This window comes from Epinephelus fuscoguttatus, linkage group LG2, assembly GCF_011397635.1.
Source record: "Epinephelus fuscoguttatus linkage group LG2, E.fuscoguttatus.final_Chr_v1".
In the NCBI taxonomy this organism is placed as follows: domain Eukaryota; kingdom Metazoa; phylum Chordata; class Actinopteri; order Perciformes; family Serranidae; genus Epinephelus; species Epinephelus fuscoguttatus.
The window spans coordinates 50,355,024-50,382,155 of NC_064753.1; the positions used below are offsets into that span (position 1 = coordinate 50,355,024).

General features: G+C 41.8%; 1 protein-coding gene across 1 annotated transcript in view; it reads right to left on the minus strand.

Moving 5' to 3' along the window:
• LOC125880807 (multiple epidermal growth factor-like domains protein 11) overlaps positions 1 to 27,132 on the minus strand; it is a 213,203-nt gene that overhangs the window by 11,466 nt on the left and 174,605 nt on the right. The window contains exons 15-19 of the mRNA XM_049563551.1: positions 14,524 to 14,670; positions 12,208 to 12,342; positions 4,191 to 4,319; positions 3,679 to 3,807; positions 1,148 to 1,276 (exon numbers count right to left, since the gene is read on the minus strand). Of these exons, the coding sequence (XP_049419508.1) occupies positions 1,148 to 1,276; positions 3,679 to 3,807; positions 4,191 to 4,319; positions 12,208 to 12,342; positions 14,524 to 14,670 (669 nt within the window). The remainder of the gene's footprint in view (positions 1 to 1,147; positions 1,277 to 3,678; positions 3,808 to 4,190; positions 4,320 to 12,207; positions 12,343 to 14,523; positions 14,671 to 27,132) is intronic.

Sequence of the window (27,132 nt, forward strand, 5' to 3'; positions counted from 1 at the left end):
AAATGATGCTATAAAAGTGGAGTAAATTACGTCTTTTCAATCAGTTTTGCATGCCGCGGCTTCAGGGCACTTGGATTACGACAGACGAGCCGTTCTGACGTTTTTAAAATGCAATAGCGGCGTTTTATTACATTTTCAAAATGTGGCTTCAATGCACTTCAAGTGTAGCTGTTATTCTGGCTAGCTGTTATCCTCCGATACCCCGAAAGAGTTTTGTGGATTAAAAAAATACACTGGACTTCTTGTCAGCATGAGGGTCAGTAAGTACTGACTGTATTTTCATTCTAAAGTGGCCATTTCCTTTAAGGGGTTAGAAAGATGTCAGAAACACAGTAATGACTCCTTAAATCACAACCAGTTCAGTTGTTTGTTGGCGTCTCTCTGAGGTGTCAAATCATCCACAGTCCCCTCCACAGTCAGCTCAGATACTTTAGAAACACTGATATGAATCTTATGAAACGTGCTGTCTGAAGCTGTTTCATTTCACTCAGTGACTTAATGGAGAAGGGGCGGGACTCAATAAGGTTATACTTCCTCTCACTCCTTTTCAGATGTGTAAATCAAAGTAACTTCACACTGACAACTGCTTTACATTATTTGTGAATGTGACTTTCTGTTTGTATCTTCAAGTCTTTTTTTTACATGTGTCAATAAAAATCAAATATAAATATCAACGTGAAAATAAAACGTGTCCGGAGTTTGCAGAAACGTACAATTTCATCTGATGACTGGACTGAGCGCACAACATACACATATGTGCAGAGATTTAAAGGAACAGTTAGCTCAGTATAAACTGTGGTGTGAAATGAGTTGATGAATTTACATAATCTCATAATCTATGTTGTCATAATACATCCCTCCATCTTTACTATGCAGCAGCTGCTGTGCTTCTTTTTCATTTTCTTCATCACTTTTACAATATAACTAATGTTTATTCCATTAAAATACATTTTAATATGAAGTATAATCATTTTCATTACTGTTGAACTACGTGAGCAGAATATTAATATGAGAATATCATTATTTTGTGATGACACGAGGCTGTCTAAGACATCGATGAGATTACTGCTCAGCCTTCGCTGGTTCACTTTCATCCTCAACACCTGACACTGTGTGTGTACGGACGTGTACGTGCACACACACTCACTGAGCTCACAGCTCTGTCCGATGAAGCCCGTCCTGCAGGAACACTGTCCGCTGATGTGGTCGCAGTCGGCGCCGTTCTGACAGCGACACACTTCAGCACACTGGGCGCCGTAGAAACCTGTGGGACAGCCTGAAGACAGACACACAACAGCATGTTTTCAATGTCTAACAGAGGACGAGGACACTTTCCAACATCCGCTGTTCCTCAGACCTGAGAGATGATCCACTCATCTGAAGCAGCTTTCCTGTGACTGGCTAATCTGATCTGTCACAGTGGAACCAGCACGGATCATCTCTGCAGATTGAACCCAACCCAGTTTGCATCTCAGGCAGATTTAACCCTGGAGACACTCTGGAGCTGTTTGTGGTGACGCAGCAGCATCAGTGCAGCAGATGAGTTTCACTCAGGATGGAAACAAACCCAGAATAATCTGAGCTGACGTGGAGGATGAAAACTTTTAAATTAAACCACAGCTGTTTGCTGTAAACATCCATTAGACAGAACGAGCTGCTCGATCAGTTCTGACCTTTTATACTTACAATGCAACAGTAACGCAGCCGTCGCTCATAACAGACTCTTTGGTTTCATGTTCACATTTGAGTTTTAGATTATATGACTGAACTGATGATTAGTTTACAGCCTCTGTGATTAGACGCTGAGTTATGAAGCGTTAAGTTATTAAGTAGTTATTAATAAAGGCTGGCTCTCCCTTTTATTATTCTCTAACAGTATCTGAACGACCCCAGCTGACCCTGAAGCCAATGTGATGTCAGAAAGAGGCTGCACTCTGACATCAGACAAACGTTAAAGTCTGGGTGAAGCAAGGAAGTGTTTATATGTGTGATGAGTTCGTAACACCACAGAATAATGTGTTATTAATAATCAGCAGAATATAAAAGATTAAAAACAATCACCAAGTATGTGAAGTGCAGATGATCCAAAATGCAGCAGCACGTCTGCTCACCAAGACTAAATGCCAAGAGCACATTACTCCAGTTTTAAAGGCTCTTTATCGGCTTCCCGTTTAGTTTAGAATTCAATTTAAGATTTTGTTTTTAAATCTCTTCATGGACTGGCTCCTGACTGTTTATCTGATATCTGCCATATTTTTTATGTGTGTGTGTATTTATATCTTTTTAACTTCATTGTATTGTCTCATATCTGTGTTTTCTCATTTTATTAATCTAAAGCACTTTGAGTTTCACTTGCTGCATCAACTGTGCTGCACAAATAAAGTTATCATTATTATTATTAGGTTTCAAAATGGGTTGTAAGGGGCAGTACAGGACTCCAGTGTGTCATCCAGCAGGTTTTTAGGCCCGATCCTGGACACAGGGACAGTTTAACAGTCTGACTCCATGATGCAACAACACAGTTCTCAGTCATTATTTTCCAACACGTCTGATGTGTTTAAAAACAAATCACTGACTTTGCTTCACCCAGACTTTAAATTTTGCTTGGAATGAAAATCAGGCTGACGATATTTTAAATGTCTAACGACGTTCGAGTTTCATGTTGTGTGGACGTTGGGTTTTATTTTCCATACCTCACGACTAAATGTTCTACCTTGAGATGACGTCAGCATGAGATGTTTGGAAGACGTTGGATTTTGGTTATTTAACAACAACTTAAAACCAACAAAACATCAACGCCATCTATTGTCAGTTTTCTACGTCACACTGATGTCAGCATTGGACGCTGTCCTGACATTGTATAAGCGTCTAACGATGTTGGCCAGCTGAGGTGGCATCGAACTCCACTGAGGAAAGGATGAAGTAGAAAGGGAAGGAGGGAAGGGAGGAAGGAATCTAAGGAGATAAAGGAATGAAGAGGTTTGTCTCAGTGTATTGTTTGTACATCCTTGATTCCTGTCTCGCGTCTTAATCTGTCCCAGAGATTTGGGTGGAGGAGACAAGAAGGAGACACGAGTAGAGTGGAGCCGAGGCAACAGGTTGATTATCAAAATGAGACACCTGTGCTTTGGACACGTGACACACAGCTGCATCATCAACTGTGTGTCACACCTAGACTTTCGCCAAGGATACACCTGTGTATCCTCGCTCACAGCTCCTCCTCTCTCCTTCCTCCTCAAGATTTTAGGACTTTTAGGAAGTGAGTGATCCTTCGAGGGAGCACACTGAGATCCATTTCTGGGCCACAGTCAGGAGGACGGAGGAGAGAGGAGACAAGGAGGCACAAAACTATCCGACTAAAAACTTCCCTCAGCCAAAAGCAGCTGCTGTAGTCAGAGTGACACCTGAACAAGGCGATGGAAGTCATCCCACGTTTCACCTCTTTATTTAAAGTGGTGTCTATTTATTTAGCTTCATAAGAAAAAGCCAAATGTCTCCAGGCATGTAGTTTGTTTGATCTGCCACCAGATGGAGGTGCAGGTGTGAGATATTCAAAGCAGGAGACCGACCTCTGTGACTCCGCTGCGAGAAGTGAGAGCGCATCAGTAACGTGCTCTCACAGCAGCCAGAGAGTGTATCACTGCTCTGTGTGTGTGTGTGTGTGTGTGTGAGGCATACGCTGAGTACAGTAGAGTCCCGTCCATCCAGGGCTGCAGTTACACTCTCCGTCTGTGGCGCTGCACTGAGCTCCGTTGTGACAGTTACATGTGTGGATGCAGTCTGGACCCCACGAGCCCTGAGGACACGCTGCCAATAACACGCATCAAAGCACACACACACACACACACACACACACAAAGAGTTAGATAAAGACAGAGGAAGATGAACAATACACACAGTCTCCTCTCTAACGCAGCAGCAGCAGCAGCAGCCATCAGCAGGCTGAGCAGGAGCTGAGGACGCTCTGTGCCTTCAGCTGGGTGAACTGGGTGGTAGCTCTGTTCAGTGTAAGATGGATAATTAATGTCAGAGCCGATGGAGTAATTGCCTCTGGGTTTTTTCGTTTTGTTTGTTTTCCTCAGCGGTGTCTGACTGGTTCACGGTCAACTTCAGCGGGTCGATAAGTGCTTAGGTGAGGGGGGGGATAGAGAGTGAGAAAGAGGAAGAGGAGATGATTTGTGGCGCCTCACGTTTGGAGCAGTCCTCGCCGATCCATCCAGGGTAGCACTGACAGGAGCCGTCAATTGGGTTACAGGTGCCGTTGTTGGTGCACAAACACGCCTCAGCACAGGCTTTACCGAACTTTCCACTGGGACACACTGTGACCACACACACACACACACACACACACACACGTACTGTTAGTCTTCATGGCAACACCAGTGATGGAAGACATACCCAGATATTTTACCTCCTGCATTCAAAACTTTACTGAAAAGGCAACTTATAGCCTGGGCTCCATTTCCCCATGTTTCTGTGTCCCAGTGACTGATGGGAACAATTTCTAAAACTGGTCCAGTACTGACAGAGAGCGCTGCAGCCGACAGCCACGAAACAGGCTGTAATGTCACCACTCTGTTCACATCGTCAGTGTCCGTCCACTAACAGTGTTTGTTTGGTCACTGACAGGCTCAGGTTGTTATTCTAAGTGTCTGACAGCATTATGAAAGGATCCCTACAGAGATAGAGCTTTGTGTTAAAGAGTAAGATGCTTTTTGTTTAATCAGAAACAGTCCTGAAATCGAACATGGCATGCTCCGAGTGGTTACACTGCAGTCGATTTAACCGCTGTCGGCTGCAGCGCTCTTTCTCAGTAGTGAACCACTTTCAAAGCTGTTGTTCCCATCAGTCACTGAGACACAAAGATGTGGGGAAATAGGGTCCAGGTTGCAAATTACCCTTTAAGTAAAGTTTTAAATGCAGGAGGCTGTAATGTAATCCCTGCAGGCACTTGAGCACTGTCAGTGTCCGTCCACTTAAAGTGTTTTTGTCACTGACAGGCTCAGATTGTTATTCTGAGTGTCTGACATCATTATGAAAGGATCCCTACAGAGACAGAGCTTTGTGTTAAACAGTCAGATCCTTTTTGTTTAACCAGAAACAGCCCTGAAATCACTGTCACCAAATCCACCAGACTCCATTTAAATACTCTTACTCCTTAACACAAAGCTCTATCTCTGTAGGGGTCCTTTCATGATGCTGTCAGACACTTAAAATAACAATCTGAGCCTGTCAGTGACAAAAAAAAAAAGTTGTTAGTGGACGGACACTGTAATGCCGCAGGGGGACACACAGAGTCTAATTCTGTGGGAAACAAAGGAAATAAAAAACATACTGAAAACAAAGTGAACAAAATTTAAAGAAAATATGATTTGAGGAAACTAAATGTCTCTTTTCAGACTCTGTCAACAGGAAACTTTACTGACCTTCTCCTTCAGTGAAACATTCAGTACAAAAACTCATTTTAATCATTATTATCATCTTTAATTTGATGAGAACTGAGTTTTTTTCAAATTGCATTCTGATTAAAATTGCTTTGAAACATACCTACTTATATGAAACAGTGTGAACTGAATCATCACTGCTGATTGTTTCTAATGTGCTAAGTGTTTCTGCGGAAAACAGGACGAGCCGGAGGAAAAAAAAAAGAGACTGTTCAATGTTTCTCATCGTGAAGTTTGTTTCCAGTTAATCATTTTAGGGAAATGCGCCTCCTGTTGCTTTAGGATGTAACACTTCTATTTTTTATATCTGGATCTTTAAATCTAGTTACACTGATAAAATATTGAGACACAGACAGTGCAGCGTCTGACGAGCCTGATGATATATTAATGTGCTTTGGGGTTTTTTGATTATTGCCAATTAAAGTAAGAGGATGTAGTGCTACTACTGCGTGCTCTATATCAATGGAGAGTTTAGTGTGAACTGAAAGTTGTGAGTTTATTGAGTTGAAAGTTTCTTATAAAACAGTGTGAACTCTCTGAGCAGGACGAACAGAGGCCAAGTGACGATCATGTGACATCTCAAACAAACCGTAAAGTAAAGTTAGAAATATTCAGAGCTGCTGTTTAACGTGACCTCATGACGCCAAACGTTTAAATGTTTAATGAGTGTTTGTGTTGCATCATTATGACACATTACAGGACGCAGTGTGTGCTCATCGTCCCCTTCATTAAACATGAACACATCATTACAGTTTCAAAAATGTAATGTGCTGCGTCTTCATGTTAATGTTTAGATAAGATAAATATACATAAACCATATTCATTATTTCACTGTTCGCCGCTCATTTGCATTTTACTGCCACCTGTTACACAAAATGTATCGTCTTCATTAATAGTTTCTGCCTGTCTCTGCTTTTAATAACCATTAGCCGGCCGTGCAGATTGTTTCTCGAACAGAATAAAACCCAGAAGGATTCTTTACTCGGAATACGAGAGCAATAAAGATCATTATGAACGCCTTAATGAAGTCCCTGCACTTACGTAACAGTAACCAATGTATGACTAGTGTCTGTAAACTTTGGATCAAAGTGATGCATGGCACATGTGAGTGCATGAAGAAAACCACGTTTAGTAAAGATAATTAGCAGGAGAGGGACCGCAGCTCCCCGAGGACCTTCTCTTAACTCAGCACACAATTAGACTTTAGCCGACACTCTCTGGTGATGTCACTCGGTCCATCCAACACTTTGGTCCACAGTGGAAAATATCTCAACAACTATCTGGAGGGACGATAATGAAATGTGGTGCAGAGGTTCCTGTTCCGTGCACGATGGATCCTACTGATGGTGACTCTTTATAGAAACTTTAAACAGGTCAAAAAAACAGTTTGAGTGGATCACTGATCTGCCCCACTGAGCCCAGGGGCCCAAAGTGTCAGGGGGCCTTCATCTTTTAAGTGTCACTCAAATGAACATGTACACACCCGGGGCCTCGTTTATAACCACTGCGTACACACAAGACAAGGTCTGCAATGTGTGTACGCCACTTTCTAGGCTTAAATGGGGATTATTTAAAAAAAAAAAAACTTGCCAAGGAAATGGTGTGTACATTTGAGGAAACTCTGACCCAGGATATATGTTTTTAAAAGAGTCGTACAGTGTCTGAAACAAAGAGGATGGTGTATGCAGAGATGATGCTCTTAACAATGTGCGTTAAAGGTCCAGTGTGTGAGGCTGAGGGGGGATTTAGTGGCGTCCTGTGGTGAGGACTGCACATTACAACCAGCTGAAACTTCTCCTGACTCCCAGGTCAAATACCAATGACCTCTGGTTTGTAGTCAGACTGAACCACCAGCCCAAAGTGTCTGACGACCTGGGAATGAGACTCAACAGTAAACTCCTGTTTCTCCAGTTACACACTGCACCTTTGATACAGATAATTACAATGATTAAATATTCATAAAGAGGATACGTGGAATAAGACAGAGCGTAGAAATATAATCAAATCAAAGAAACATACAACACAGAACATACATCAAATATTATTCACAGAGAAGATGAGTTTCTGTCTGTGAATCACTGAAGGCTGATGAAAGCATGAAAGTATTCCTTGATGTGTTTGAGGGTGAATTTCATTTTGTGTTTCACTGCTGCAGCTACCTTAGGAGCAAGTTATTCAAAACATCAGTTAAAGAATCCTGATTTGTTTCTGTTCAAGACCAAAACCTCAGGAACAAAACCTGGAGCCCGTCTGACAAGACTCTCATCTGTACACACTACACGTTTCATTAAAGGGGAACTGCAGTATCTTCCAGTCAGGGGCCTCATTAATAAAACTCTGCAGAGAATCCACACTAAATGTTTGCTACGTACAAATAAGAAAATCCTGATCTTAAGTTATCAGAGAAAAAAGATGAGCACACATGAGCAGGTGCTGGGCAAGCAGCCCCTCTCAGACAGGCCGAACACCATTGAAGAAACACAGATTTATAACTTCAAACTGCTTTAATCAGTGTTTTTATTGGTTTAAATCAGCTGGTCTGTTTGTTTTGGAGAGGAGGAGACCTCTATTCGTAATTCAGCTCCCGCTAAAAACCTCCTGAACAATGAACACTGAAGGAATTCTAACCGGGAGAACTTTCAGCTGGTTGCACTCTACAGTCATCACCACTAGATGCCACTAAATCCTCCTAAATCTGACACACTGGACCTTTAATGCACAGTTTTAATATTCTATCCTCTTTATTTGAAACACTCCACAGCTCATTTTAAAACTAAAATATTTTACACATTTCTTGTACTTTTCATATTTTTTTTTATATTTTTGTGTATTTCATAATAACGATTCTCGACTTTTGTAGTGCTTCTTTTATTGTTTTTATTACAGCGGTCAAAATAACACGTTCATTTAGATTAATTAATCACAGAGAAAATAACACATTAAAAAATGAATGCTGAGTAATCATGTTCAGTGATGCCCTTTGAAACGGTGAATCATTGAAGGCCACAGTGTTGAATGTTGATAGGAGCAGTGTTCTCTGCAGGTTCTGCAGGAAGGTGTGTTCGTACCATCGGAGAACTTCAATCTGAAATTTCACCTCAACACAAAGACTTTAGCAGCAAACCCAGAGGTCTGAGCTCTGAGCGTTAGCCTCTGATGCTAACGCTAGCAGCCAGCCTCGTCACGCCACACTGGACCAGGTGTTCAGACTGAGTCAGTCTACCTGTGACCGACTCACTAACTCCCTCACAGAATGGACTGCAGACCAGTTTGGGTGGTCGAGGACAGGGGGACAACTGTGTCCAACATCCAGCAGCTTTACTACGACACATCTGACAACACTGAATTGAACTGGATTTTTTTAAATACTTTCACAGCAAAAATGATGTATGTGATTAATTTAGATGAATTAGCTATTTTTTAAAAATTGTTTGACAGCCCTAGTTTTTGCACCGGGATACCGAGGCGTAGTGAAACCGTCTTGACACCAAAGCAGATGTTTGCATGTTTGCTTCTAAATGAAGATATCTTTGTTTTGTAGAGGTGTTACAGATAATGCACGGTGGCTAACACAGAGCACTCTGCAGCTCTCCTAAGAGCACATTTCTGTTCTGTGAGTTTCACATCTTGGACAGTTTCCACTTGAAAAAGATGTGATTTCTTCATTAAAGCGGTGAAAAGCCATTTTGTCTCAGTTAAATCTCACACACACACAGTTAGCTGTTTTCTTTAGAGATGCAGCAGAGCCTTTGAGAGTTTACCAGTCAATAACATCATTAGGGTATCACACGTCGGGAGGATGGGGATAGAGCGGGACTAAAAGCCCCGGCGCCGGTCATCTGATTTATCAAGACTCGCTGGGTTATCTATGGACCTGCTCAAAGATGCAGCGGCCAGCGGAATGGCTAATGTAGGACAGGGCATAACTAAGGCCGTCTTCATGTTTAATGATGATGAATATTTCACAGCACACTCCTCCACTGTCTCTATTTAAAATTCGACTTGGCAACGGACCTTGGACCAGCTGCCTTCATAGGAGAATTAACACCTGTTTAACCTGCAGAGGAGTTAAACCATACTGAAGTAATGATGTACAGGAGGAACCCACAAAAAGATGATTCAGATAAAATGAAGAGGTTGGAGAAGTTGTTAGAAGGACACACAGAACGAGCTCAAGTTTTAGATTTCTTTCTCTTTCATTACCTACAGTTCTAATAAAATGTAGACATTCAAGGGCTGCGCTTTCTGCACCTCAATTCTCACCTAAAGTCAATTAGAGATGTCAGGGTTTCACAAAAAAGGTTGTGTGAATGGAGATGTCAAAAGGCCGAGTGCAGCGGGTGAATCAATGTCTTCTGTCCTGTTTCTAAATAAACGGAGCAGCTGAAGGTTGCGAGCGGCTCGGAGACGTGTGAGAAGGTGATTAGAAAACAGCATCAAATGAGATGTAGAAGACGAACCATGCACCAACTCTGAGAGTTTGTCCAATTGATCGACTCAAAAACAAAATGACGTTGGTGTCTGTGTGGAGCAGGTCTGCTGCATGTCACACTGACGGGTCTAAAAATATGTTGGTCACAATCTGTGTCACACAGAGAGAGACATTTTGAGATGTTTCAGGCAGGCTGTGTTTAGTGGCCGCAGCTCGAAAGTGGCAGTCGGTGGACGTGTCTCAGAGTGTGATGTAGGACCTCAGCTCTGGACAGACATATCACCACATTTTATAAACCACACCATGTGTATAGAAGCCTTTAGACGACCAAGCCCAAATTATACTTTCTGTGTTCACACAGAGGGTTTGTGTGATGTAATGTAAAATTAGGTTTTTTTTACAAGGGGGCTTTTTAAAACCCTGTGGAGTTGCATTTTTTGGGCTTGAGATCAAAAATTAATTTTAAATGCTACATTACAAACTGATTGAGGGAATCTGACGTGGGCATCTAATGGTGTGTTCGATTGGCACTAGGAAGTTGGAATTTCTGAGTTCCCTGTTGGAAATTTCAACCGGAACGCCCCCTGAAGTCAGATATGCAACTTGGAAAGTCGGAGGAACCTCACCAACCCCGACCTAAAAATCTAAGGTTTTACTTAAGTGCTACAGCTGCAGTGATTTACTGTTTATAGCACTTTTCATCTCATTAAATCAGTTGTATGCACAGCTCAGCGTGTACCTGTTGACATGTTGCTAGACAACCATTCACACTCACATTCACACCTGGGACTGTCTTTGGACTGTGGGAGGAAGCTGGAGCACCTGGAGGAAACCCACGCTGAAACGGGGACAACATGCAAACTCCCCACAGAAGGGCTCCCACACCCTGGGGTTCAAACTAGGAACCTTCTTGCAAATTATTAGTAATGCTAAAATTTACGCTATTCAGTTTATTGTTGCACACAGACTCTAGATAGAGACAGTAGCCATGTTTCCATCAGCCTGTTTAGATGCGCATCTAGAAGTATCGCATCAGAAAATTATGATGGAAACGCCAAATTTCAAATTAAAACCTCCTGATTTGCACAAACTACAATATGCTCGCTTTAGCCGGGTTTTGGTTGATTCGAAAAAATGTTGATTTGCAAAACAAGGGATGGAAACAGTTACGTTCAAATTAAGTCTGACGTAGCGCACCTCTCTCCATGGTGATATCCACACTCCGGGTCGGGAAGGCGGTAATGCATTTACAAGCTGGTTGCCAACCGCCAGAAAACGTAGAAGAAGAAGAATGCGAGCAGTGTTTTGTTTCCGGTTCTGTGGAAAACTCGCGTGAGTTCATAGTTTTCACCAAAGTCTGTACATTTAATGGAAACACACAGGATTTGTATTTCTTTTAATGCGCATTTCCCAATGATTAAAATCACTTTTGGATGGAAACATAGCTAGTGGTGTTTTCGCGTCCTCGTGTCCACGTTGGCCACTGTACTAAGCCCAACTGCAATGTGCAGCACCAGAGTTACACTGCTTTGTAACTGGAAACGGATTTATTCAGTGTGTGCTTCACCTGTCCTCACACCAGACCTCACACAGACCTCTGTGCTTTCAGTGAAAACTGTTGAACGTCTGGATCCGATGCTTGTGTTGGACTCGCTGCCTGCAGTAACATGCCAAACTGTGTCAGAAATACATGGATTGGTAATGTGGAACTGCGTTACTCCGTATTTTTACCAGGTTAAATCAGATGGTCTGTTTGTTTTGGAGAGGGTGAGACGTCTGTGGATAATTCAGCTCTCAGTGAAAACTGCCTAAATGTCTGGATCAGAAAAAGGTGAGCGCACACACAGGCATGTTGTGGGCGAGCCGCACGTCTCCAACATGCCAAACATGACACTGCTTTATCAAATGTTTTTACTGGTTTAAATCACCATCATGGTTCATTTGTTTTGAGGAAAAAGAGACCTCTGTGGACACGTTAGATACTTACAGGCTTTTAAAGTGGCGTAGGCACATTTCAAGCACTTGGTTACAAATGAGGCTACTGGCTAGTTTTGGAGAGGAACAGACCTCTGTGAATAATTCAGCTCCTGGTAAAAACCTCCTGAAAAATGAACACTGAAGGAATTCTAACCAGGAGTTAGAGTTTCAGCTGGTTACAATCTGCAGTCCTCACTGTAGCTGCCACTAAATCTGACACACTGAGCCTTTAATTAACTACAAATGTTCCTTTATTAATGTTGGTGATAAGGTGTTACTGCAGCAGTAAAGCAGACAGACAGACAGAGGAAGAGCAGCTGGACTGTTCCATGACGAAGGACAGAGGAAACTGACCTTGATTACAGAGCGAGCCGAAGAATCCAGAGAGACATTCACAGTGACCGGTGACATGGTGACACGCCCCGTCACTGTGGACACACTGAGGACACGACTGGCTGCAGCGCTGACCGAAGAAACCAGGAGAGCATGCTGCAGAGAACACACACACACACACACACACACACACACACACACACACAGCAGTGTTAGAGGGATGTGTGTGTGTGTGTGTGTGTGTGTGAGAGAGACAGAGAGAAGTCAATTTCAGAGTCTAAAGGGAACTTGTGATTAGTTCTCTGATTAGTTCTCTGATCATTTTAATAATGGATTTCATGGTCCACTTAGTCCCAATTTAGCTACGTATACGAAGGCTTAACGTGGTCCAGCCTATATATATCTATGTGTGTGTATGAACGTGTTTCCTGCCCGTCGTCTCCTCTGTGGGTTGACCTGTCGGCAGTATTAGCTTTTCTTTGTTTTCCCTCCACCACACTTCCTCCCTCGTACGTCTTCCTGAGGCCTTTAATTTGCTTTAACTGATGTTCCTCTAAGTGGCGAGACAAGCTGGTGCAGGCCGCTCCACCGCCTCGCTCACACTACAGGATTTTACTAATTAAGATAATTGCCCAAACTGTGAACCGAGAGCCCTTAAATTTATCACTGTGATGCAGAGAGGAGACAAAGAGGAGCTGGTGTGTGTTCGATCAGCAGGAAGGAACCACCAACAGGTGGCCTCACACTTTAGTTCAACAGATGATGTACAGTTTACACATTAATCAGATTTTAAAATGAACCCTTCTTATATCTGACTGGACGAACACGTGACTCACTGGACAGTGAAAAAACAAAACAATAGCTCATCTGGAAACAGAATTTCTCCTCAACCGTCCACCAAAATTATTTTCCAAACGCAGCTAACAAGTTCGCTAGCTACTACAACTGTGAGCATTCAACATTTTCTCTGTAACATTTTAGAGCCCAACAGGTTTCCAGGTACCCGAGTAGCTAAACAGCAGCTGAAGCAGCTACATGTCCCGCCATCAAGCTACACGACTCGCGAACCATACCTATCCTGACGAAACTGTTAAGTTAGCAGTTAGCTAGCTAAGAAGTATTACGTTAAAAGAGAGGTGGTTAAGGTTAGGATAAGGCTATTGCTAAGTTAGCGATTAGCTAGTTACACATTAAAAAAAGGTGGTTAAGGTTAGGGTGAAGGTAGCAAAGTTACATCTTGTTACTTATGCCAATGCTAACTTAGTGATTAGCTAGCTATAAAGTATTATGTAAAAGAGAGGTAGTTAAAATTAGGATAAGGGTAATGCTAAATTAGCGATTAGCTAGCTATGAAGTATTATGTTAAAAGAGAGGTGGTTAAGGTTTGGGTGAAGGTATTGGGAAGGCTTCATCTCTTTACCTATGCTAATGCTAACTTAGCAATCAGCTAGCTCTGAAGTATGCTGAAAGAGAGGTGGTTTGGGTGAAGGTATTGGGAAGGCTACATCTGATTACTTATGCTAATGCTGACTTAGTGATTAGCTAGCTATGGTTAGGGATGCAGCGATATACCAGTTTTAATGTATACCCTGACCGTACATTTGCTTATCTACAATACTGAAAAAGAAAAAGCAACTAGACGGAGAGTCTCCCCTTAATTTAGTTAATTTCAAAGGGGATTTTACACAAACTTCCATTAACAATTATGGAACAACAACAACAACAACAATTATAGTAATAAAACTTTTGTTCAACCAAAAATTACCCTTCTGTTTCCATTCCTTTAAGGCTCATTGTGACTCATAATAATATAAATTCTGCAATACCGTGATGCCAGGAAACTGCAATATTTTCTGCAACAGTTACTGTACCGTGAAAATCTCATACATTGCAACCCTAAGGATAGGGTGAAGGTAGCAACATCTTGTTACTTATGCCAATACTAAGTTAGCAATTAGCTAGCTACGAAGTTCTACGTTAAAAGAGAGGTGATTCAGATAGTTGTCCCGGTGGTGGGTTTGTCTTGTACTAGTGGTGGGCGTGGTTTGTTGGGGCGTGTCGTGTATGCTACAAAAATATGATGCGCTAGGTAACCTCCTTCATCAGTTTTAGATGCTCAGGGACGGCGTGTCAATTTACGCTCGTTACATCCATTGTTTCTTTTCAAAATACTCTTTCATACAGTTTCTGCTGGTTACGTGTATACGACTTCAAGATCAGCTTTGATTTTCAATCATAGATTTTCATAAGTTTTAGCGTGAGTCCTTCCTCCACTGCACTGCAGCTACGGTAGTGACAGAACAGTAAAGTATGTGAGTGTGTGAAATGTTTCTGTACTTCGTCTGCAGTTGGTGCCGCGGTATCCTGGAGCGCACACACAGGTGCCGTCCTCTGGGGAGCAGGAGCCTCCGTTCTCACAGGTGCAGCTGTAGGAGCAGTTTGGTCCCCAGCGTCCCTCCTCACACACACTGTCACAGTGGACACCTGCAGGGAACGAACACACACACACACACACACACACACACACACACACACACACACACACACACACACACCACACAGTGTTAGTCTATGGTAAGGCGGCAGGCTTTGTTCTCAGACACCCAGATTTTAAGTGCAGTCAAACTGACTTCCCTCTCAAAGTTTCGGATGTGTCACTTGAACTCGAAATGGAAAAAGAGAGAATGATGCAAAGAGGAGCAGGATGAGGGAACATTAGCAGAGAGATTTTAAAGCACCTACTCAGACATTGAGTCAGCAGAGAGGACGGATGTGACAGATCAGAGACACAAAGAGACATTTCCTCTGTACTTGTCTCCCTGTTAAAACGTGCAGTCGCTGATATTCAGTATTTTTCTTATTGTCAACAAACCCCATGAAAAAAACACAGCTGTGAATTTATCTGCTGACAAAAACGGTGTGTGTGTGTGTGTGTGTCCACAGCAGAGTCTTGTAAGGGTCTGATTTTCAAGAACTGATCATGTTGGAGCATTTCATACATGTGAAACTAAGATAATATTTAAAGACAAAGGTAATTCAGGAGGTTAGATTTAAATAAATATTTACTGCAGCATATCTCCACAGGTAATGTGCCAGTTAGAAATACACCTGATGGAAGCAGCTTTTCTATTCCAGGTGGAAGAGAGGACAGAGGGTTCATCCCAATATCCCTCCTCCATCTTTGATCACCTAACCCGCAAATCATTCAAGACCTGCCATCTTGAAATACGTCCCAATTCCTTAAATGCACTCGGAGGAGTCGAGAATCGAGGAAGGATGTCTGAGGAGTAATAAGCAAGGATACACAAGAGCAGCCTTCATGGAGTCTCTTACTGATCCACACGCCTTCTTATTGGGGATGGCAGCAGCTCAAGGACTTAGCTTGGGAACCAGATGGTCGCTGGTTCAAGTCCCGTATGGACCAAGTATGGAGCATGGACTGGTAACTGGAGAGGAGCCAGTTCACCTCCTGGGCACCACTGAGCCACCCTTGAGCAAGGAAGTGAACCCACAACTGCTCAGGGCACCTGTCCAAGACAGCTGCTCTAAGGCAGTGAAAACAACTGTATTTCCCCTCAGGAATTAAAAAAGTATATCTTCTTCTTCTTCTATTGAATATCAGTTATTGATTGGACGCTGCAGCTGATCGGACTGATCGGACACATCACATCAGTGGAGTTTTATTCCAGAGTGAAGACAGATCAGAGATTAAACCGAGAGGCGTCACTCTGAAGGTTTATACTTTGTTTTCTGAGTCGCCATCAAGTTAAAAATCTGAATAACAAAAGGACCAAAAACAACTTTCTTTATTTATTGTAAAGATTTTTCTTCTACGATCATTTCACATTTCCCTCATCACCTTTTATCATGGATACAATTAGTCAGAGAGCCTGTCTGTCAGCAGAAACACATTTACATCAGTGACTGTCGTTTCCACTCAGTCACATGAGGCTGATCAGTCCTGAGCGTCGGGTTGATGAGTCACAGACTTTTAATCTTGCCTGAAACATTGAGCCTCAGAAATAATTCCCAGTGTTGAAAAGACACAATGATCATATTCTGAGTTATTAAACAATTAATTTACAATCAGGATATCAATGAAGACAGATGCAAATAATCAGTTAATCATATCAACGCATTCTGTGATTATGTTTATTACATAATGCATGGGCAATACAAACTCCATCAAAAGTCTCTACAGCTGTTTATACAGCCGACTGACAGCTGATCCAGGTGTCTCACTTCTCTACAAGATATATCTCCTCGTTTCCTCGTGTCCTCTTCCCTCACATCTCTCCCTGTGTCTTATGAGGGCGGAGCTAAGATGCAAGGAAGAGATGCAAGTGGAAGAAAAGGTGTATGTGAGCTCAGGTATTGGGATGAACCCAGAGATGACATCAGCGGTCAGAGGATTAACCCATTGAAACCTGGAGCGTCATCACTTCTCTTGTGCTGCTTTCACAAGTATTAAAACCTTTGAACTCTGAGCTCACTGGTGCCATTTATTTAGAAAATTATTTTTAAAAAGCTAGGGAATAAAAACAATATTTATAATCAGCATTATTATATATTTGAAATTATGTTACAGAATAGTCATTTCCTTGTTTGTTTGTTTGTTTGTTTCTAACTTCTTTTTTTAAACAAGTTTTCTTGTTTTTAATTTTCTTTCTTTTTTGTGTTACTAATTTCTTGCTAATTTTTTTGTATTTTCTTCTTTCAGTGCTCATCACCTTTCCCTGTTTTTGAAAGAAACCAATCCAAGTTGCTCAGGCTTCAAAAGGTTAAAGCATAAAAACATAAATTAAATTATTATTATTCTCATTTTATCTGAATATATTTATCATCCAACACCTGCGGTCCGACCTGCATGGACTTTTTCTTTCACCCAAAATCGATTTTGGAAATAAAATTAAGACAAAACACCACCTGTAAATCACCTTCAGGTGCCCACAGGTTCCAGCCCTGATGCTGGACTCTGATCTACAGCCTGAGAATAACGTCATCGTTGTCCTTTAAACGGCTTTAAGAAAGATCTGAAGACACTGACAGGAAGGAAAAGATGTCACGTACAGCAGGACCAAAACAAATGATTATTTTCATTATCACTTAAATTATGAATGATCTTTAAACAAACTGTTCAGTTAAATGTCAGAAAATAAGGATAAACGCTGTGTGGTGAAGCATCTGTTGTCTCTGATTGCTTATTTTGTCAGATTTTTTGTCTGGAGATGCTGGGGAAAAAAAGAAACTAACATGAGCCATTTTAATCTGATAAATCAGTAAAATAATTCATAGATGAATAAAATTATTCAGACGGATGGTCACACTGTTGAGATGGCAACTACAAAAGATAAATAAAACGAAAGAGTCTTGTGGGTTCTTTTTCTTATTTTTCTTAGTACACATTTTACACTTGATACACACTAAACATAATATCATCATAATAATAATATTGTTGCTCTCTATATATTCATGCCTGACTGAATACACACTGATCAGTCACAACATTAAAACCACTGACAGCTAAAGTCAATAACATCAGTCACTTGGTTACAATACAATGATGATGCGCTCCACCAGCCCAAACTCTGTTGCAGACCAAGCACCCTCCTCCTTATGGCAACACCATGTCACACCATACAAACTGCTCAGGAACGACCTGAGGAACGTGACTCAGAGCTCAAGGTGTTGATCTGGCCTCTTAACTCCTCAGATCCAAATCTGATCGAGCATCTGTGGGGCGTGTTGGTATCACAGCTCACAACCCACGGGACTCAAAGGATCCGCCGCCAACACCAGACACCACAGTATCAAATCAAATCAAGTTTATTTATAAAGCACAACAACAACCGCAGTCGACCAAAGTGCTGAACAAATTAAAAGATTCACACACAAATATATAGTAATATAAAATGTACACAAATATAAAACAGAATAACACTCATAAGAAGAGTTACTGTAGAAGCTAGCCTTTTACTCAGCCACTGAGATGTTTAACCCCGGAGTGATCTGATGCGCCTGACTTAGCTTTGATTTACCGTACGCTGTATTCTGTATTGAATCCACAAGTTGTTCTCGGTTGCAGCAAAAACAATTTATTTCGTCCATACAAGTGTGAACTATGATTCATTTAGTTTCCAAAGAGACCAAACACTTGGCATACTGCGTGACAAAAAATTTAGCACAGTAGCGGTCATAAACCCTTTTCCCCTCCGTGTCAAACACCTGACAACAACAGTGATGCTCCTACCTTCACACCTGAGCATGAGAACATCACAGCGACACCCCGTGTTCGAAACAGTGAACTACAAATTAAACCCTGGATTATTTCACAAACATATTTGGCTCCAACAGTTACATATGTAAAAAAAAGATGATTACTAACATATTAAAACCACTATGAACAACCAAAGGCCAAGATTTATCTTAGAAGTGTCAGTGGAGGGGAGGGTTGACTGAGTGGAAGGTTATTCCAGACATTTACATACCAGGGAAGCATTGCTGAGAAAGACAGAGGCAGTGACAAAGACATCCAAACAAGAATAGCAAAAGCAAGATCATCCTTTCTTATATTAAGACCAATGTGGAACTCAAAGTACATCTCCACAAAAAACAAACTCTGCATTTTCATTTCAAACGTCATGTCTGTCTTGTTTTATGGGGCAGAAACATGGAGAACCATAAAAGCCACCACCAACAAACTGCAAGCCTTTCTAAACAGATGCTCCTGGGAATATACTGGCCAAATACAAGAACAAATGAAGAGCTCTGACAAACCACACAACAAGAACCACTTGAAGCACAAGTCAAGCGCAGGAAATGGGGCTGGATTGGGCACACCTTGAGGAAACCTCCTCCAGACACGACCAGACAGTCCATATCTTGGAATCCACAGGAGAAGATAAAGCCAGGAAGACCAAAGAACACCTGGAGAAAGTCTGTCGAGGCAGAACTCAAGGAATCAAGAACATCCTGGAAGGAAGCAGAGAAGATGGCCCAACATCGAACCAGCTGGAGAAAGTTCGTGAATGACCTCTGCTCCTCAAGGAGCAAAAGGGTTAAAGTCGTTTGCAGCGACTGCAAAGGCACAATCTTCCCCCTCACCCACCAGCCTCAACCATGAGACAGTTAAAAGACACTGCTCTGAGGATCTAAGAGGTCGGGAGCTGGAGTAAGGTGAGACTATATGCTGGGGCGTCGACCCATGTGTGGCGTTAAAAACAAATAAAAGGACCTTAAAATCAATCCTGTATTTGACAGGCACCCCCCCCCCAGACAACTTGTGGACTGTAAAAGCAGGATGTTTAAATGTTAATTTGTTGAGCCAGTTATTAAAAGAGGACATAAAGAGGTGGATTATAATTTCAATAAAATATTTTGAGTGATGAATTGAGTCAGTAAAAATTAATATCTTGCCTCAAACTTGTTTCAGACTCTTCCAGCTGAAATAACCGATAAACAATTCAACGAATGGGATAAATTAATATTAAGGTACATTTGGTGAGGGGAAAAAAAAACAAGGATACAATTTCAAAGGCTTCAGTTGGTGAAGAACAATAAAGGACCTGCACTCTCCTGTCTGAAGGACTGTTATCTATCAGCCCAATGAAGATGTTGTTTTGTTGGAGTGATTGTGATCACCAGACGAGACGGAGAGAAACTGAAGAGAACACATGCTGTTCCAATTCAGACACATTAGGGGATAAAAGACTAAAAATGTAATATAAACAGGTAATGAATGGATTCATTTGTCCCTGAAAACATGGTTTAATGTCATTAATAAAAGTGGTTTGTTTGACGAAATTAAGACTCTGAATTGGTGACCGACATTTCACCCCCAAACAAACTGCACGCAAGCTGAAAGGGAACTGGGGCCTCTCCTCATAGCAGACCTTTTCCAACATCGAAAAGATGACATGGGTTAAATAATAGTGACTTATTTAGATTTCTTCAGGTACGTCACCAAATAATCAGCTCTATGTCACAGAGTCACAAGGCCTTTGACAATAACTAGCGCTGTCAGAATAACGTGCTAATTTAATAACTTGATAACGTGTTAAAAAAATTAACACTGATTAATCTTGTTCCGTGGTGCCCTTTGACCCGGTGCGTCATTAAAGGCCACAGTGTTTTTGTCACATGATGGAGGCAGATGAGACAACACTGTTCGGCCCGGTGAATGGAACATTTACATTTAAACAACATCCATGAGCGTAGTGGACGCGGGGTACACGTGGGACATGCTGTGCCAGTTTCTTCCAAACAAACCGTGTAAGTTGAGTAATGCAGTTGCATGTAGATAATGTTTGCTAAATGGTGACTAATTAATAGATGCCAATATATCAAGTTAAGCTAGTTAACAAGAACACTAATGTTATTGTTACCTATGTTAAATACCTTGCTAGCTAGTTTCATGCTAGGAATAAACCCACTAATCCTTAATTAATACGCAGAACTTGTGCTCACTATTGCTTTGCACATATTTTTTTAATCTTTATTGCCACAATATAAATAGCAGGGTCAGGGAGGAGACAGTGGACCAGAGGCCAGCAAGGATGATCATGCAGGGTTCTCATAGGTGAGGAGAGATTATAACTGGCTGAGAGAAAATATCTAGAGCATAAAAGTGACTGTGCGATTAATTTCCACAGCTATGTCACCACTACTATTCCTAATTCTATTCATGAATTTTGCTTTGCACATTTATTATCTATATTATTGCAACACATAGAAGAGGGACAGGGAGAAACCAGGCAGGTATTTGGCACTTAGTTATCTGGCTACTTACCCTGTAGATGCTCAAGAGTCATTCTGTGTCAACTCAACCAGAGTTTGGCAGCTAAAACTTTAGAATTTGATAATATGTAATTTTAAAGAACTAAAGTCGGTCCCCTGGTGCTGTACAGTGGCTGTTTGTGGTTATGTGGTTGGTGGTTAAATCACTCAATAGACCTCTGAAGAATTTGTCCCCCTCACTTCTGAAATGATGGCTACGCCCCTGTTCGTACCATCGGAGAACTTCAGTCTGAAATATCACCTCAACACAAAGCATTTAGCAGCGATCCAGGAGGTCTGAGCTAGCACAGCCTCTGATGCTAACGCTAGCAGCCAGCCTCGTCACGCCACACTGGACCAGGTGTTCAGACTGAGTCAGTCTACCTGTGACCGACTCACTAACTCCCTCACAGAATGAACTGCAGACCAGTTTGGGTGGTCGAGGACAGGGGGACAACTGTGTACTAAACTAAAAGTTTTGAGTGAAGCTGTTTCTGAAAAGTTGAAGTTGATTGACTGAATTGAGGTTTACAGAGTTTTACACACCTCAACTGTCGGGCTGTACAAGCCAATTAATCAATGACATTAACTTTAAAACACAGCTGATCCAGAATCAGCTTTATCAGTTTCCTCCTCTGTGAACCTGATGTGTTCTCTAAACTGTGTAAACTGTGTCTGAACACGTTCGTATAAATGAAGTTGGTACGAACAAACGTTTAAGGAAAAAACCTAAATTCACAAAAATTCTGCCCGAGACTTTTTGCCCTTTAATCATCCGCTGAAGTGTCTCCTTCTTTCATCAGTCTTGCATGTGTGTGTGTGTGTGTGTGTGTGTGTGTGTGTGTGTGTGTGTGTGTCCTGAGAGGCAGCAGTCTGTCTACACAAAAGCTGGCTTGCTGAACGGATCAGAGCCCTCGGTGCTCACAGGGGACAGTCTGGAGACTGCAGCGCCCGAGAGACCCACATTACATTAATTCTTAGTTAGACGCAGCCCCCCCCCCCGCACACACACACACACACACACACACACACACACACACACATCTAAATATAGAAACTGACAGAAAGCAGGACAGACAGACAGAGTAAGAATAGTGTATGAGCAGATACAGTATGTCTCTCTCCTCCTCCTCCTCCTCCTCCTCCTCCTCATCTTCCTCCTCCTCCTCTTCCTCCTCCTCTCTACGGCTCATTAGAGACTTCCTTTGACACAGAATATGAGAGAATATGAGAGTGGGGCACAGGCGGCCATTATAACTCAATTAATAAACTACCTCTGGGTGAAAATCAGAAGCTCTGTTCGTTGACATGTGAAGTTAAACAAGAGGAGGAGGAGGAGGATGACAAGGAGGAGGAAGATGAGGAGGCGTGGACGGACATGAAGAATGACAAATATAAATTCTTGTAGCAGTACAGTAAAAGTTTAGGCAGCGCAGTGTAAAGCTAACACCTAGTGGTCATCTGCTGAGCGGCAGCAGCACTGAGAGAAAATTAAAAAATCTGACTTCACGCTAAGATGAGTGTTTCTGACTGAACTCAGTTCATGTGACGTTCAAACACTGAATGGCTTTAAGAAAAGATCTGAGGACACTTTACAGTTACTGTAGATTTTACACGTCATGAACACGTGTGTGTGTGTGTGAGTGTGTGCTGGGACATGATTCAGTTTTACTCTGAGACACATTAAGTTTGTAAAACCTAAGTTCTCCTGGTTGTGACAGTGGAGCTGATGGACACTATCGTCCCACAGAGGCAGCAGTGTTAAACTGAAGTGACTGAGGAGAACACATGATATTATCCAAAACATTTTTCTTTCTCTTTGTTCCTTTTCCAGTTGTGTCAATAGAGGCTCCTTATGTCACAGTCTGCATGGTGTTTTTTTTTTTTTTAATGATAACTCTGTTAACATTATACAGTAGTAATCAGATTAGAAGAGAGTAGATATATTTGACAGTATTAGTTCACAGCTGTGGTCCATAAACGTATTAACCCACTGACATGCACTGACACTGCCAAACTGAGGCTGACGATGTACGATGCAATAACTTCACATACTGAGTGCACAAGGATGGTGCACAGGTTATTACTTCTCCAACTGTGAAGCTCAACATAGGTTAATTAACAACATTAATACAATTGTTATTATCATTAATAAAATTAGTCACATGCCGCAAAAATATCAAAAAATGTTGATAAAGTGTCTGAAAAATGTTATCTAAATGTCCAAAATATATCAATAAAATGTCAGAAAAATAGTAATAAAATGTAAAAAAATAAAAAATAAAAAAAAAAATGGTAAAATGTTCACTAAATATTAATAAAATATTAAAAAAATGTTGGAAAAATGTTGATAAATTGTCCGAAAACTACGATAAAAAAAAAGTAATGAAATGTCTGAAAACATGTCGGAAAAATATTATTACAATGTCTTAAAAGATAGTAATAACACGTCAAAAAAAAAAAAAAAAAACTTGATAAAATGTCCATGAAATACTAATAAAATGTCTGAAAAAAAAAGTTGATAAAATGTCTATAAAATATTAATAAATTATCCGGAAAAAAAAAAAAAAAAAAAAAAAATATATATATATATATATATATATATATATATGTATTGTCTGAAAATAACCTAGAGTTTACTTGGCACTAAATACTGCGGTGTGTGTGTGTGTGTGTGTGTGTGTGTGTGTGTGTGTGTGTGTGTGTGCGCGCGCTAGCTGCTAGGTGTCTCACCTGGCAGCTGTAACTCTGCCTCTGTTTCCTTCCATGCTTCGTGCTTGTTTTATTTATTTAACTTATTTAACTTATTTAACAGGGACAGTGCACAGCTACTCCGCCGCACCAGAGGTAGCTATAAGTTCATGTTCATCTGTCGTCCCTGGGCAGGAAACAGAGAATAACTTCTCTGCTTGCTTCTTTACACGATCATGGTCAGAGCTGGAGGACAAATCACAAAGCTTCACAAGGTTTTCCTCTTTGCTGGAATCCCACACATTTCTTTTAGCACTTCAGCTTTGCCTCCATGGCGAGCTGCTATCTGCTACTGGGTTTAATGTTTCCTGTCTTACATATCTCATCTTAACTTGTTCCTCATGTTTATTTCTTTCCTTGGTTCTGGCTCTGATTATTTCTGCCTCTCTTTGGACAGGTATCCTCCCATGCTGCATCATCGCCTCTGCAAAGAACACACTCCTCTTCTTTCACACAGCTTCCTTCTCATTCATTCTCTCCACATTTACCACGTCTCAGAGTCCCTCCTACACACAAACAAACTCTGACCAAACTTCCAACAGCTCTTACACTGATGTGTTTTGGGGACAAACTGCCTGACAGGATACGATACATGATCCAAACACACTGTATCTGGTAAGTACTCCAAATCAAAGTGAAGCATGACGGACTTAGTCTCAAACTTTTCCTGAGTCTCCCTGTCAAATTCCTTCATCCTGAAAGTGTCTGTTGCACCTTTACATTCTGTGACTCTCCCATCCTCCACTCTGTGAGAGGCTCTGTCAACAGCACCTCTGATTGGGGCTTTCTTGTTCAGGTGGAAACATGACACTGGATACACATCCATCCACCACCCAAAAGCTTTAACATTCAGTACCGTTACCATCTGTTTCTTTGGCACAAACTCCACTTCTATGCAGTGCTGTGTTCGGTCTGAACGCCTGGCAGCACAGTCTGAGGGCTCTGTGTGTGTCTCTGCCTCGGTGGCGTATTAGATCATTTTTGAAGGGGACGCTCCAACAGAGAGACAGCTCAGTGAGGTCAACGAGACAGAGTCAGTTCATTATGTTTCCTTGTCTCTCTGCTTATAGAGGTACATTTGAGTAAAAAGCAATTACAGTGCAAATTGTTTGTTTTTTTACCCACTGGGAACAAAATGCATCACAGGAGACGTCTTCAGCAGAATGTGAGGCTGCATTAGAGGAGCTGGTACACACAGCATTTTATTTCAGCTGCATGAGAACACTTGTGTTATCTCACAGGACTAATTATCATTCACTTATCAGCTCAAGTGTAATCACATCGACCTGCAGAAACACTTTATGTTTCTTTACTTCTTCAGACCAGATTCATTCAGTCACGTTTAACTTCTAAACTTTGATCCAAATATTCATCGATATATCAAAGTCCTTCCCAATGCCAATTTATTACCGGTCCCTCTGGCAGTGAATTAAAACGCCCCTCTCCACATTCATCAGCTCTCATATCGATCATTGCTCATCACGACTGATTGACAATTAACGGGCAGCAGAAGCAGAGCTACAACGTGACCATTATTAAAGTAAACAAAGGTTCAGGGAAAGAGGAGCAGTGTCACAGCTGAGGATATTGATTTACTGTTTGAAAAAAGACAGTCTGAGAGCAAAGTGTTAAAAGGTGCTTCATCCTCTCGTGAAGCTGTCAAACTCATCCAGCCTTGAATCTCCATCAGTTTTACAATTAAAGCTTTGAATGCTTCGCGTGTCGTATTGATTTGTTGCCTCCACTGTTGTCGTGGTGTCGCTGGCGTCACTTCAGCCTCAGACTCTGTTTCCTCCTCCCTACATGTGTGTCTGCGCCGCTGTTTCACATACCTGAGCCTCGTCACTTGAACCACCTAAAGTTTTAACTTGATCTGTCTCTGTGCCAAATGTTCCCCAAACTGAGGGGTTCATTTAGGAACTCTGCACCAAGGCCCTCAGGTTGTCTCCTTACCTACAGGTTTGTACTACTGCGTTCATGTTAGTCATAACACAGCACATGTGCACTTCAGTTACGCTTCACTTTCATCAGCTTCCTTTAACGCTTGACAGCAATATATAGATGTATAATAATACCTATACCTGATCCCAAGATGGCTCCTCTTCATTCCAACAGAGTTGCTCACCTGGCGCACACACCAAAAAATAGTTTCTAGCTGCCAGGTTTACTTCAGCAGGATGTGGCCAACTGAATAGTGGTGTTTCTCTGACTGGCTCCGCCCACAAGTTCTCACTCAGCTTATCGACTTCACAAGGTGATAATGTCACGGATAAATAAATCGCTCTTCTCGGCTCCAGGAAAGTTTTAAAAATATAAATAGATCAAAAACAACTGAGCTTGTTTGCAGGTGGAGGTGTCCTGTCAGCAGTTTTACACAAGTCTCTTTTACACTGCTAAAAAACTGAAGGGAACACTTAATGGTCACAGTCTAACAGGAAGTCAGTTCAACGTCAGGGAGATCAGTCATGTGATTGTGAATCAGTTTCAGCTGCTGTGGTGCAAATCAAAGTGACAGCAGGTGCAATGGAGAAACAAACAGGCTGCTCTCACAAATGTTCTGTATGTTTTCCTACAAAAAGCAGTGATACCCAAATTCATACATATCCCATGTATTTTGAAAGGTTGTGATCACGTGACCAATGTGCTGACGGCAGTAAACAAGGAAGCAGTGCCGAGCACCATTTGTCAGGAGGCAGGTTGGGGTGGCGGATGGGTCACAAAAAGGACTTTGGCCCAGGACTTTCCCCTGGAGTCACATGTTCAGATCTGCGTGAACTTTGAGTGAACTCAGTCATCTTTAGGTCTTCATCATGTTTCTTTTCCTAACCTCACTTACTTTACGTTAACTGTGTAACTGTGTGTTAAGGACGTGATGTGATTCATGGGGTGCACATTTGTAGGATATCCTATGAACTGTTTTATGCGAACATGTAATTTTAGCTCCATGTAAGGTGAATAAATCTAATGTATCCCAGGTAAAGTTAATGCTCTTCTGCCTTAACGACATCCATCCATCCATTTTCAATCGCTTATCTGGGGCGGGGCTCAGGGGCAGCAGGCTGAGCAAAGCATTCAAGACGTCCCTCTGTGATGCCTTCCGGCTCCACCTGGGGATCCCAAGGCGTTCCCAGACCAGATGAGATATATCATCCCTCCAGCCTGTGTCTGGGGCCTACCAGACCCGATTAGAAAAGATTAGAAAAGGCTGTTGGACATGCCAAGAGCACCTCTAACAGGAGGCGCCCAGGAGGATCCTGATCAGATGTTGAACCACCTCAACATGAAGGAGCAGCAGCTCTACTCCGAGCTCCCTCCAGATGTCTGACTCCTCCCCCTATCTCTAAGGCTGAGCCCAGACACCCTACAGAGGAAACTCATTTCAGACGCTTGTATCTGTGACCTCATTCTTTCAGTCACTAC